We start from the raw sequence: 10,894 nt of genomic DNA, 5'->3' as shown, positions 1-10,894 counted from the left end.
TGGGATTTCTAGATCTTTCAGTGGTTCTATTTTAATGACTTTAGGAACCTGTGTACTTTTTCCATAGTGATTGTACCAGTTTCCATTCCACCTAGCAGTGCACAAAGGTTCCCTTTCCTGCACATTCTCACCAACATTTTTCATTTCTTGTCTTTTTGATTAGAGCTGTTCTAACATGTGCTATCTCATTGTGGTTTTGGTTTGCGTTTCCCTGATGGTTAGTGATGCTGAGCGTCTTTTCATGTACATGTTAGCCATCTGTATATCTTCTTTGGAAAACTGTGTTTTCAAATCCTCTGCCCATTTTGAAATCATATATTTTATTTTATTTTTTGCTAATGAGTTGAGCTCTTTATGTATTTTGAATATTAGCCCCTTATCAGATATGTAATTGGCGAATATTTACTCTCATTCAGTAGGTTGCCTTTACATTTTGTTGATGGCTTTTTTGCTGTGCAAGAACTTTTTAGTTTGACATAGTCCCACTTTGTTATTTTTAGTTTTGTTGACTATGCTTTTGGTGTCAAACACAAATATCATTGCCAGAATTGATGTTAAAAAGAGCTTATCACCTGTTTTCTTCTAATTTATGGGCTCCAGGTCTTTCATTCAAGTCTTCAATCCATTTTGAGTTAATTTTTGTGTATGGTATAAGATAGTGGTCTAGTATTTTTTCTTTTGCATGTGGCTGTCTAGTTTTCCTAATAGCATCTGTTGGGAAGACTGTCCTTTTGCCATGTGTATATGCTTAGCTTCTGTGTCATAAATGATCATGTATGTGTGGATTTCTGGGCTCTCTTATTCTGCTCCATTGATCTATGTGTCTGTTTTTATGCCAATACCACACTGTTTTTGTCTATTTAGTTATTTGGCTGCATCAGATCTCAGCTGCAGCACACTGGATCTTCATTGCATCATGCAGGATATTTTGTTGCAGCACGTGGACTCTCCACTGTAGCTTGCAAGCTTCAGCAGTTGTGGTTGTGGGCTCTCTAGGTGTGGTACTCGGGCTCCAGAGCACAGGGGCTTCAGTCGTTGTGGCAGGTGGGCTGTTTGATTGTGGCACACAGGCTCCATAGGTGTGGTGCACAGGCTTAGTTGCTCTGAGATATGTGGGATCTTCGTTTCCTGATCGAGGATCAAACCTGCATCCCCTGCATTGCAGTGTGGATTCTTAGCTACTGGACCACCAGGGAATTCCCTATACTGTTTTGATTACTGTAGCTTTGTAGTATGCTTTGAAATCAGAGAGTGTGATGTCTCCAGTTTTGTTCTCTCACGAGTGCTTTGGTTATTCAGAATCTTTTATCATACTCTACAAATTTGAGGATTGTTTGCTCTATATCTCTGAAAAATGTCATTGTAATTTTGATAAGAATTGAATCTGTAGATTGCTGTGAGTAGTATGGACATTTTAATAATATTAATTTTTCTAATACATGAGCATATAATATCTTTACACTTATTTGTGTCATCTTCAGTTTCTTTCTGGGGAAGGCATGGCAACCCACTCCAGTACTCTTGCCTGGAAAATCCCATGGATGGAGGAGCCTGGTAGGCTGCAGTCCATGGGGTCGTGAACAGTTGGACATGACCGAGCGAATTCACTTGCACTTTTCACTTTCATGCATTGGAGAAGGAGATGGCACCCCACTCCAGTGTTCTTGCCTGGAGAATCCCAGGGATGGCGGAGCCTGGTGGGCTGCCGTCTATGGGGTCGCACAGAGTCGGACACAACTGAAGCAACGCAGCAGCAGCAGCAGTTTCTTTCATCAGTGTCTTATAGTTTTCAGTGTACAGGTCTTTTACCTCCTTGGTTAAATTTATTCCTAGGTATTTTATTCTTTTTGATACAATTATATGTGAGATTGTTTTCTTGATTCTTCTGATAATTCATTATTGGTGTATAGAAATACAACAGAATTTGTGTACTGATTTTGTACCCTGAAACTTTACTGTATTTCTTTATTCTAAAAATTTTTTGTAGAGTCTCTAGGGTTTTCTGTACTTAATATCTTGTCATCTGCATATAGAGACAGTTTTACTTTTTACTTTCCAATTTGTATGTCTTTTATTTCCTTTTCTTGCCTAATTGCTCTAGCTAGGACTTCCAGTACTTTGTTGAACAAAAATGACAAGAGTGGGCATCCTTGTCTTGTTACTGATCTTAGAAGAAAAGCTTTCAGGTTTTCCTCATTGAGTATAAATAATGTTAGCTGTGGGCTTGTCATATATGCCTTTATTATGTTGAGATACATTTCCTTGATACCCACTTTGTTGGGAGTTTTTAATAGATATTGAATTTTGTCAAATGCTTTTTCTGCATTTATCTGAAATGATCATTTGATTTTATATCCTTCATTTGGTAATATGGCTGAATCACATTGATTGACATTCTGATGTTGAACCATCCTTGCATCCCTGGAATAAATCCTGCTTGATCATTGTATATGATCCTTTTGATGCTTTGTTGAATTTAATTTGCTAATATTTTATTGAGGACATGAAAAGCATTTTAATGACTCTTCTCTATAAGCTGGGAATTGCTATAGTTAACATGAGCCCTTTATTTAAATAGAGACATCAGAATCTTGGGGCTACTAGAGGCTTAAAAAGCAGCACTTTGCAGCAAATAACAACTGGAGACAAGGTGTACTAACCAGGACAGTGTAATGAGAATAGTTTGGCCTACAGAAATCTTTGGTGGTCACCAGTAAATCACAGGCTCCCAGAACCAGAAATGATGCTGAAAAAATTGAACAACTAAGACAACACAGGTCTTGATCTAGAAAAATGGGTGCTGGTGTATACAACCGTTATAGCTACAGTAATGCATATCAACTGAACATCAAGTTGCATGCTAAGTTGCTTCAGTCATGCCTGACTCTTTGGCAACCCTATGGACTTAGCCCTCCAGGCTCCTCTGTCCATGGGATTTTCCAGGCAAGAATATTGGAGTGGGTCGCCATGCCCTCCTCTAGGGAATCTGTCCAACCCAGGGACTGAACCCACATCTCCTGCATTGGCAGGCAGGTTCTTTACCACTAGTGTCACCTGTGAAGCCCAGTTGAATATTAAATTGGCTTAGGCCAAAAGATGGGGACAGCCCATGTAAGTGATACAGCAGAAAAGCCAGATCAGGGCCACCAATAGTGTCAAGGCCCTCCCTGAACTTACACGCACAGAAATGAATGAAAGACCTCTAAGGTGAAGAACTCTGTAGTCTCACAAGTATGTTTCCAAAATCTACCTTTGAGGCTCCATTTACTAGGATAACGATGCATTGCAGAAAGACAGATATGCTTAGTTGCTTCAGTTGTGTCCGATTCTTTGCAACCCCATGGACCGTAGCCCACCAGGCTCCTCTGTCTATGGGATTTTTGAAGAATACTGGAGTGGGTTGCCATTTCCTTCTCCAGGAGATCTTCCCAACCCAGGGATTGAACCTGTGTCTCCTCCATCTCCTACACTGCAGGTGGATTCTTTAGCACTGAGCCACCAGGGAACTCCTAACCACCAGGCATTTTGGAAATCATCTGGCAACAGCTCTGAAACCATGGTGGTCTATGGCACAAAGCATAGAACCCATTGTCTAGTTATCTTCATGGTGAAGAGAATTGATTTCTTCATCATCTGTGGCAACATCCCCACATTGGATCCATGATGCATAGAATAAGAGTTATTCTGACTGGAGTACCAAACGATTTGCCAAGATAAATCCTACTATCAAAAGCTTTAAAAGCAGCACAGGTGTAATTCTTATCACGTCTGGACTTAAATGATCTTTGGCATGTGCAGGAGAGAGATAGGGCTTTAGGAATGACAGCATTATGTTTATTAATCAGATTGTAATTCTAACTGTAGCTGTTGTCAAACAGGTTCTCTTTCTTGGAGCAACTCAGTAGGTAGGTATTAATTTGGCCAGTGCATTTTTTTGTTTTGTCTTTATTCCAGTAAGGAGAAGACACTTGTAGCCGCAGTTTATTGATAACCAACATTAAAGATTGTCTTCTCTTAATGTTCCATTAACTTCCTGTGTGCCATTATATAATTCTTTTTCTTTATATATAATTCTTGATATTAGACCTTGATCATCTCAGTATCATACAAGGCATCATGCTGGACTAACACATTGATGATATATGCTCATAGACCTGGAGCACAGGTGTAATTAGCTTCTCTGGATACCCACTATGACATATATCTGGCTGGACAGTACAAGGTAAATCCCATGAAAGCACAGGAGCCTGCCACCTCAGCCAACTTTGTGGTGGTCCAGTTTCCTGGTGTATGTTTGAATGTTCCGGCCATAGTGAAGAACAAATTGTGTGCTCTATTTCACCTACAACGAAGGAGGACCCTCAGTGTTTGGTGGCTTTCTTTGAATTTTATGTGCAGTGCTCCAGCCCATTTATGGGTTAATCCAAATGCTTCTAGATTTAACTGGGCTCAGGGGAAAAAAGAAAAAAAAAAAAAAAAGCCTCTCCAGCTGAATCAGGTTGCAGTGAAAAGTGGTTCTACCATGTGGACCCTATGAGGGAGATCCAATGGGCTGAGAATTTTGAGCAAATTAGGATTTTATATAAAATCAGGATTTTTGAGCAAACCACACTCCCTTCAGAAAATACTTGTTCTTTCAACTTATTACTGGGCCACTTGAAGTAAAAGAAAGAAAATTGTCCTGCTCAAGAGGGTTATATGAAGGCCTCAGATAGGCTTCTGCAAAGCCTTCTCAAGTTCTCAGAAGGATAACTTGTAAGCAGTCATACAGAAACTCAAGTTCACAGGCAACAAATTTCTGCTTTATATAGCAATGTTTTTGAAGTCCTTGTGTTATGGTGTGTCAGCTCATCAGACCCACTCTTCAATCCATTATATGAGTATCCTCTGTCCTTGGCCTAACAAAATAGGCCAGCAAGGAATGAAAAGCAGAGAATATACTTGAAGAAAAACTGATTTAATTCAGTAAGCTTTAAAAAGACACAAGCATGTATAATGAGCATTCTTTCCAAATGAACATTTTAAACATATATGTATACAGTATCAGGATTCTTGAATGACAAGTAACAGAGGCTGATTCTGCCTCTCAAGAAAAAAAAAGGGGGGGCAGATGTTAGGTGTTAATAGCTCACAGGAGGTTTTGGTCAACTGCGCGTTCCATAGGCCAGGAAGGAGGTGGCACTGGGGATCCTAGCAGCAAGAGTTCAAAACCATCTCTCCAGGAGACTGCCAGCTGGATTCCAGCCACTTCTCCCAGAGAAGGGGAGTTTCCCCAGTCTAAGTGTGTGTGTGTGTGTGTGTGTGTGTGTGTAAACACGTACCTGCTCCTATGAGGCTGGGCATACAAACCAGCAGTGTATCTACTCTAGAATACCTACAAAGCTGAGCTTTGAATTATCATTACATGAAACATATTTATTCCTATAAAATCTACATTTCTACTATTAGTGCTTCTGCGATGGTTGGATGGCATCACCAAAGTGATGGACATGAACTGGGCAAACTCCGGGGGATGGTAAGGGACAGGGAATCCTGGCATGCTGCAGTCCATGGGGTTGTGAAGAGTTGGACGTGACTCAGTGACTGAACAATATTAGTGCTTCTGATAGGGGGGAAAAAAAAATTGGCACATGCTTCTATTGGACATGTCAAAGTAGGTCCTGAAAACAGAAATAGCTCCAGAAGCAGTAAAGCATTCAAAAACCAGAATTTATTACCTTCATTTGAGTCATGTAAGATTTTTGTTCCATATTCTTTAAACTTACCTTTCTGTGACTACTTTAGCTCATTTAATCATAGAAAACACTGAGTGGCTTGGGCACATACTAGATGAATGGCACCTATTACTGTCTCAGTTCAAAGGGGAAAAAGTTAACAAAGTTAGTATCTGTTTAGGGCCTGAACCCTTCTGAATGCTAATACTTCTTGATGGCTCTGGGAGATGATACAGGCAGTTGACTCCTATGCTGTGTTTTCAGTCCCAGTAAAGACTGAGAAACGAGTCTTTGGCAATGTCAGTCCTACTTCTTCCCTTCAAACACAGGGAAAATGAGGCCCCAACGTGAGTCCCAGCCATATGCAAAGCCAGGATTAAAACATGAATGGGGAAGCTGGATGAGCAGGCAAGGCAGACCCACGATAAGGGTCTTGGTGTGAGGGTCCGAGTTGCGCCCTGAAAGGAAACTCACTCTGATGAGCTGAGTAGAGCTCAGGCAGGATAGAGTGGACCCTGTTCCCAGGCCTCATGGTCAGGACACAGCTTAGCACAGGGTCTGCTATCTGTCACGTCCTGGCCCTGCCCGAGGACACGTGTCTGGGTCCTAGACACAGAGGAAAACCAGACACTGGAATGGACTGTTTCGTCAAAGATTCTATAAGCGCCGCCAGCACATGCAGCAATTTTGGCATCTAACAGCATCCCGAGATGGGGAGTGAGGCATTCCGTCCATGTCGCTGAATCTCATCCCCAAACTCTGGGGACTGAGGGGTATCAGTGGACTGCCTGTCACCCAGCAGGAGAACGGACTGCTCCCCAGGAAAGGGCAGTAGTTAAGAGAGACCGAGACCAAGAAACCAGAGAAAACCGAGTAGAGATAGCTCAGGAATGTCCTTCACCGGAGGGGAGACTCCCAGAAATTCCTGGCGAGGGGTAGATGCCCTGTAATAAAAAGGTTTGGTAAGAGCTGCTTAAACAGGGGCTATTATCGTTAAAATAAACTCTCATTTTGACGAAGGCTGGTGAAGACTGTGGAGCTTGAAATTTTCAGGGGAGATGGTGGTGACATCACTTTTGCCTTCTAGGAAGGTGACAGTGAAGGGCCATCCATACTGGTCCTTCCCAATGCCCTTGCCCCACAGAACGATGCAAACTGGCACGGGAAGAAGACCCAAGTGCACAATCTGTGGGACACTGTGTGCACAAGAAACCATATTTGGTTCTGAGAAGAACCCAACTAAGAATATTGGTACATGATCCTCAGTATTACTAAGCAATCGATGTACACAACACAGGGCAGAGTGTCACCACCGTTACAGTTAGCATTTGATTTTACTGAAAGGAAAAACCCCACATAGAAGAGTTTAAGAAATGTGTAAACACGTGTTCTTAGTTCCTATTTTTAACTTAAGAAAAATGTGTGGTGTCCCCGGCCTGCTAGCAACAGGAAAAGGAGAAATGCTAATGTTTGAGTTCATAGCTGCAGTTTGGGAGAAGGCAATGGCACCCCACTCCAGTACTCTTGCCTGGAAAACCCCATGGACGGAGGAGCCTGGTAGGCTGCAGCCCATGGGGTCTCGAAGAGTCGGACACGACTGAGCGACTTCACTTTCACTTTTCACTTTCATGCATTGGAGAAGGAAATGGCAACCCACTCCAGTGTTCTTGCCTGGAGAATCCCAGGGACGGCGGAGCCTGGTGGGCTGCCATCTATGGGGTCACACAGAGTCGGACACGACTGAAGTGACTTAGGAGCAGCAGCTGCAGTTTGACCACTGCCATTCAGCTGGGCTTTGAAAACGCTTCTTTAATCAAATTAGCTTCACTGGTTAGACTGACAGGCTTTTATTAGTTTACCACAAAATAGTTTTCAATTAACACCAGAACATAGAGGTAACATTGCCATCACACTGTTACAAAGTTAAAAGGCTTATGTGTTTGTTTCAATACCAGGGAAAAAATACTGGAGCTAGGTTCCCCACCTACGATGCTAACCAGCTACTGGTCCTTTTATTTTGCTCTTATTAATAGAAATATAACTTAGTGAGCTTAGTTATGTAGGCCTCTTCACAGAGGCCTCTTCATAGCTTCCTAGGAGTCAGAACTTTTGCTTTCGATACCGAATAATATCTGGAAAACATGCTCACTTTTGTGTTTTTTGAGAAATTCCAAGAACTGGCCCAGATTCATGTGATAGTCATTCCTCAAGCCGTAGTCACCGTGGGCCTCAAGGAGTAATTCTTCAAAAGAATGGAAAAGGCGCAGGTCTCGCCCGTCTCCTTCTGTTTCAATACTCTCCGCATGCTTACAGGAAATGTGCTTCCAGTTGGGGTACCTGATTGTATGCCAGAATTCCTCACAGTGCTCTTTGAAGCCCTCCACACAGATTATCCCTGGCTTTCCCGTCATGCAAAATCCTGTCACGTCCAACCTTTTCCCGACCTCCAGGATCTTTTTCCGTAGGTCCTGCTGATATATATGGTGGCTGTAGATCCACATTCGGAGGAAGGTGTTCTTGACTGGTTTTGCTTGTGTCGATGGTTCGTCCACAAGCTTTCTGTTCAGGAAGTAGGAGGTGCTGTTGTCCTGCAACCACTGGATGGCCGCACACACACAGAGCTCCCCTGGATCAAAAGTGCCGACGTAAGAAGTGAGGCCTCTGTTGAGAAGCAGCTGCTGCTGTCTATCAAGTTCTGGTGACCGTGCAAACATCTGCAACGCTACATAGGGGTAGCTGTGAGGCATGGTTACTTGCAAGTCAATTTTCACCTTAAAATGAAAGGCAAATAGATTTAAGTACCGTAAAATCACATAAGCTAGTTTATCAATGGCCACCGCATGATTCTGATCAAGGTATCAACAATAGTTACTGCTTCTGTTACATGTCAGCTGTGTGCCAGACACTGCACAACTTGACAAACACAATTTTACACACAGACATAAACTCCTTCCATTGATGCAATCATTCCTTCCAATATTAATCAAACACTGACCACGTGTCAGGTACCCTATGCTGAAAAAAATATTTCAAGATATTTCTTCTTCACAAGAAGCTAGACATTAGTTCTGTCCTTCATGAAGTCTAGAGCCTAGTGAAGGGGGCAGACATTAAACAAATCATTACATGCAGCCAGTATTTCATTGCAAAGCTGAGAAGCACTGCCATGGAAGAGTGGAGGGATCCACTGAAATGTGTAACCAGAGGGGCTGCATGAGGTCGGGGGAGCCAGGCAGTCTGCTCTGAAGGAATGATGACCCAAGGCTGGATAAGAAGTAAACAACAGTGTTTCTCAAACGCCTGCACCACTTGTTACATGGGCTATGCTAACACTGCTGGAGATAAACAGATCAGAAAATGAAGGTCAATTCATTTTCAGAATTTAGATTTTCTATCTGTATTTGCTTTCAGGGTCATGGTGCCACCAAAGAAACAGTCATTCACTCCTTAAAAACAGTGCTGCCAAAAAGACAACATTTAGATCTGGGGAAATCATAACGTATGTACAAGATAGTCTATACCACAGTAGTAGGACTGGTTAAACTGGATAAGTGACAGAATAATGGCACTATAAGACTGCAAGATGTGTTTAATAAAAACACTAGCCATACTGGTTTAAAAGGTGAGCATACGTATGTAAATTCAAGATCTTTATTGGAGACAACTAACATCCCATATTTTCCTTTCAAACAAATAAAGGAAATATTCATCTGGAATATTCTCTATCTGCTTCTTGGAGAGGAAGCTCAGGCTCCAAGTGTTTTCAATAAAACCCGGGAACCTGGCAACAAGGAAAACAACTCAGGGCACCTACCTTGGGCTCCTCGATTTGCAGGGTGATCACAAATTCGATTTTTGGTGGCAGCGCCTCCCTTATGCCGTCCAAGTATCTCTTTATGTTTGTCAGGGCATTGACATCTTCAAGTTTTACTTCTCCTTGGTTAGGAAACATAGAAAACAGCATTTCCATCTCCAGCAGCTGAAGCTGAAGGCATTCCTTCATTGAAGCCGACATGCTGAGTCGCAATCAACCTGCCAGGAGAACTGGAAAGGCCCAGGGACACTGGGTTTGTCAGCGTCGGCGGTGTCCAGGGAAATTTCCCGCAGTTCCCTCTCCGTGGTAGCCGCTCCGCAGGAGCGCTATTACGCACCGAGAGCTATGGGCACAAAGCAGGACACTTAAACTCTTCCGCTTTATTTTCTGACCCCCAAATCTAGCATACACATCTCCCAAGATGCGTCGTTAAAATTCAGATTCTCTTTTCCCCCGCCCCCCCGCTTCCGATCTAGGTCCAGGTAATCTTGATTTTCAACAAGTGTTCGGAGTTATCCCGTTGCAGATGGCTGGCAAACACCACCTGCGGACACTGCAAGCTTGAATTCTGGGAAGGGCGAGGGGCCCAGCTTCCAAATCCCACCCAGGTGTGGGGCTTGGGCGGCGGTGTCCGCAGCGACCAGAGAGGCCCGCAGTATCGGCGAGGTTCCGGGGTCTTTTGGGCCCCGCCGCGCTCCACGCCAGTTGCAGCCCCCGCGGCCTCTGCGCCACGGACCCCTGCCGGGTGGGCCTTTCGCTTCTCCCAGGAGCCACTCCGGACCCAGACGGCAAATGTGAGTCCCGACGATTTGGATCCACCTGGCTTCTGCCCCCTGGGGTTCTGCCTTAATGACAGGGGTCTTCCAAGTAAATAAAATGACGTTTAATGCGGGGAGGGGAGGAGCGGCTCGAGAAAGCTTCCCAGAAGAAAACGTTTGGGAGATGAACCTCGAGAGTAGAGAAGTAGGATGCCGGGAACCGAGTGGCGCTCACTGGGGCTGGGACCACCTTGTTAGCGGTCCCGTTTCGGGGCTTGTACCCCCTCCCCACTCAGGACCACTCGGAACCCCGCCTTCCCAGGAACGTGGGCCTGCCACCCTCTGACACCCGAATTTGGAGTCAGGGGCTGCGTTTGTTTTTTTCTTTTTTGCCGGTCGCAGCGCTCTGAGGGCCCGCGACCCTCAGCCCCAACCCCCGGGCCACCGCGGGGGCCTCACCCTTCCTGGTCATTCAAAGGGAAACAGCCCCAAACCCTCTCGCAACCTCGCAACGCGGATCCGCAATTCAGCAGGCGCGAGCCGCGCGTGACGGGCGCGGAGGAGGGGCGTGGCCAGCAGGCCGTCCCCCGTGCTGATTGGCTGAGGGG

General features: G+C 44.3%; 2 protein-coding genes across 3 annotated transcripts in view; one reads left to right on the top strand and one right to left on the bottom strand.

Annotated features, from left to right (window-relative positions):
- Positions 1 to 7,542: 7,542 nt before the first annotated feature.
- RWDD2A (RWD domain containing 2A) lies at positions 7,543 to 10,859 on the bottom strand. Of its 2 annotated transcripts, XM_020878906.2 has the most exons (3): positions 10,746 to 10,859; positions 9,529 to 9,650; positions 7,543 to 8,485 (listed from the first exon to the last, which is right to left on the bottom strand). In XM_020878906.2, exons 1-3 carry the CDS (start codon positions 10,756 to 10,758, stop codon positions 7,808 to 7,810), a joined length of 813 nt encoding a protein of 270 aa, XP_020734565.2. In that variant the 5' UTR covers positions 10,759 to 10,859; the 3' UTR covers positions 7,543 to 7,807. The 2 variants fall into 2 exon arrangements, with proteins under 2 accessions (XP_020734565.2, XP_020734562.2); XM_020878903.2 differs by lacking the exon at positions 10,746 to 10,859 and having other exon boundaries at positions 9,529 to 9,729.
- The window catches only part of PGM3 (phosphoglucomutase 3), a 28,517-nt gene continuing 27,487 nt past the window's right edge, over positions 9,865 to 10,894 (top strand). Inside the window, exon 1 of the mRNA XM_020878898.2 lies at positions 9,865 to 10,322. The gene's annotated coding sequence lies outside the window, so the exon portion shown is untranslated. The remainder of the gene's footprint in view (positions 10,323 to 10,894) is intronic.

Source organism: Odocoileus virginianus, chromosome 19 (genome assembly GCF_023699985.2).
Source record: "Odocoileus virginianus isolate 20LAN1187 ecotype Illinois chromosome 19, Ovbor_1.2, whole genome shotgun sequence".
NCBI lineage: Eukaryota > Metazoa > Chordata > Mammalia > Artiodactyla > Cervidae > Odocoileus > Odocoileus virginianus.
Note: the sequence above shows the minus strand (reverse complement) of the source record. Positions and strands in the feature narration are given on the sequence as shown.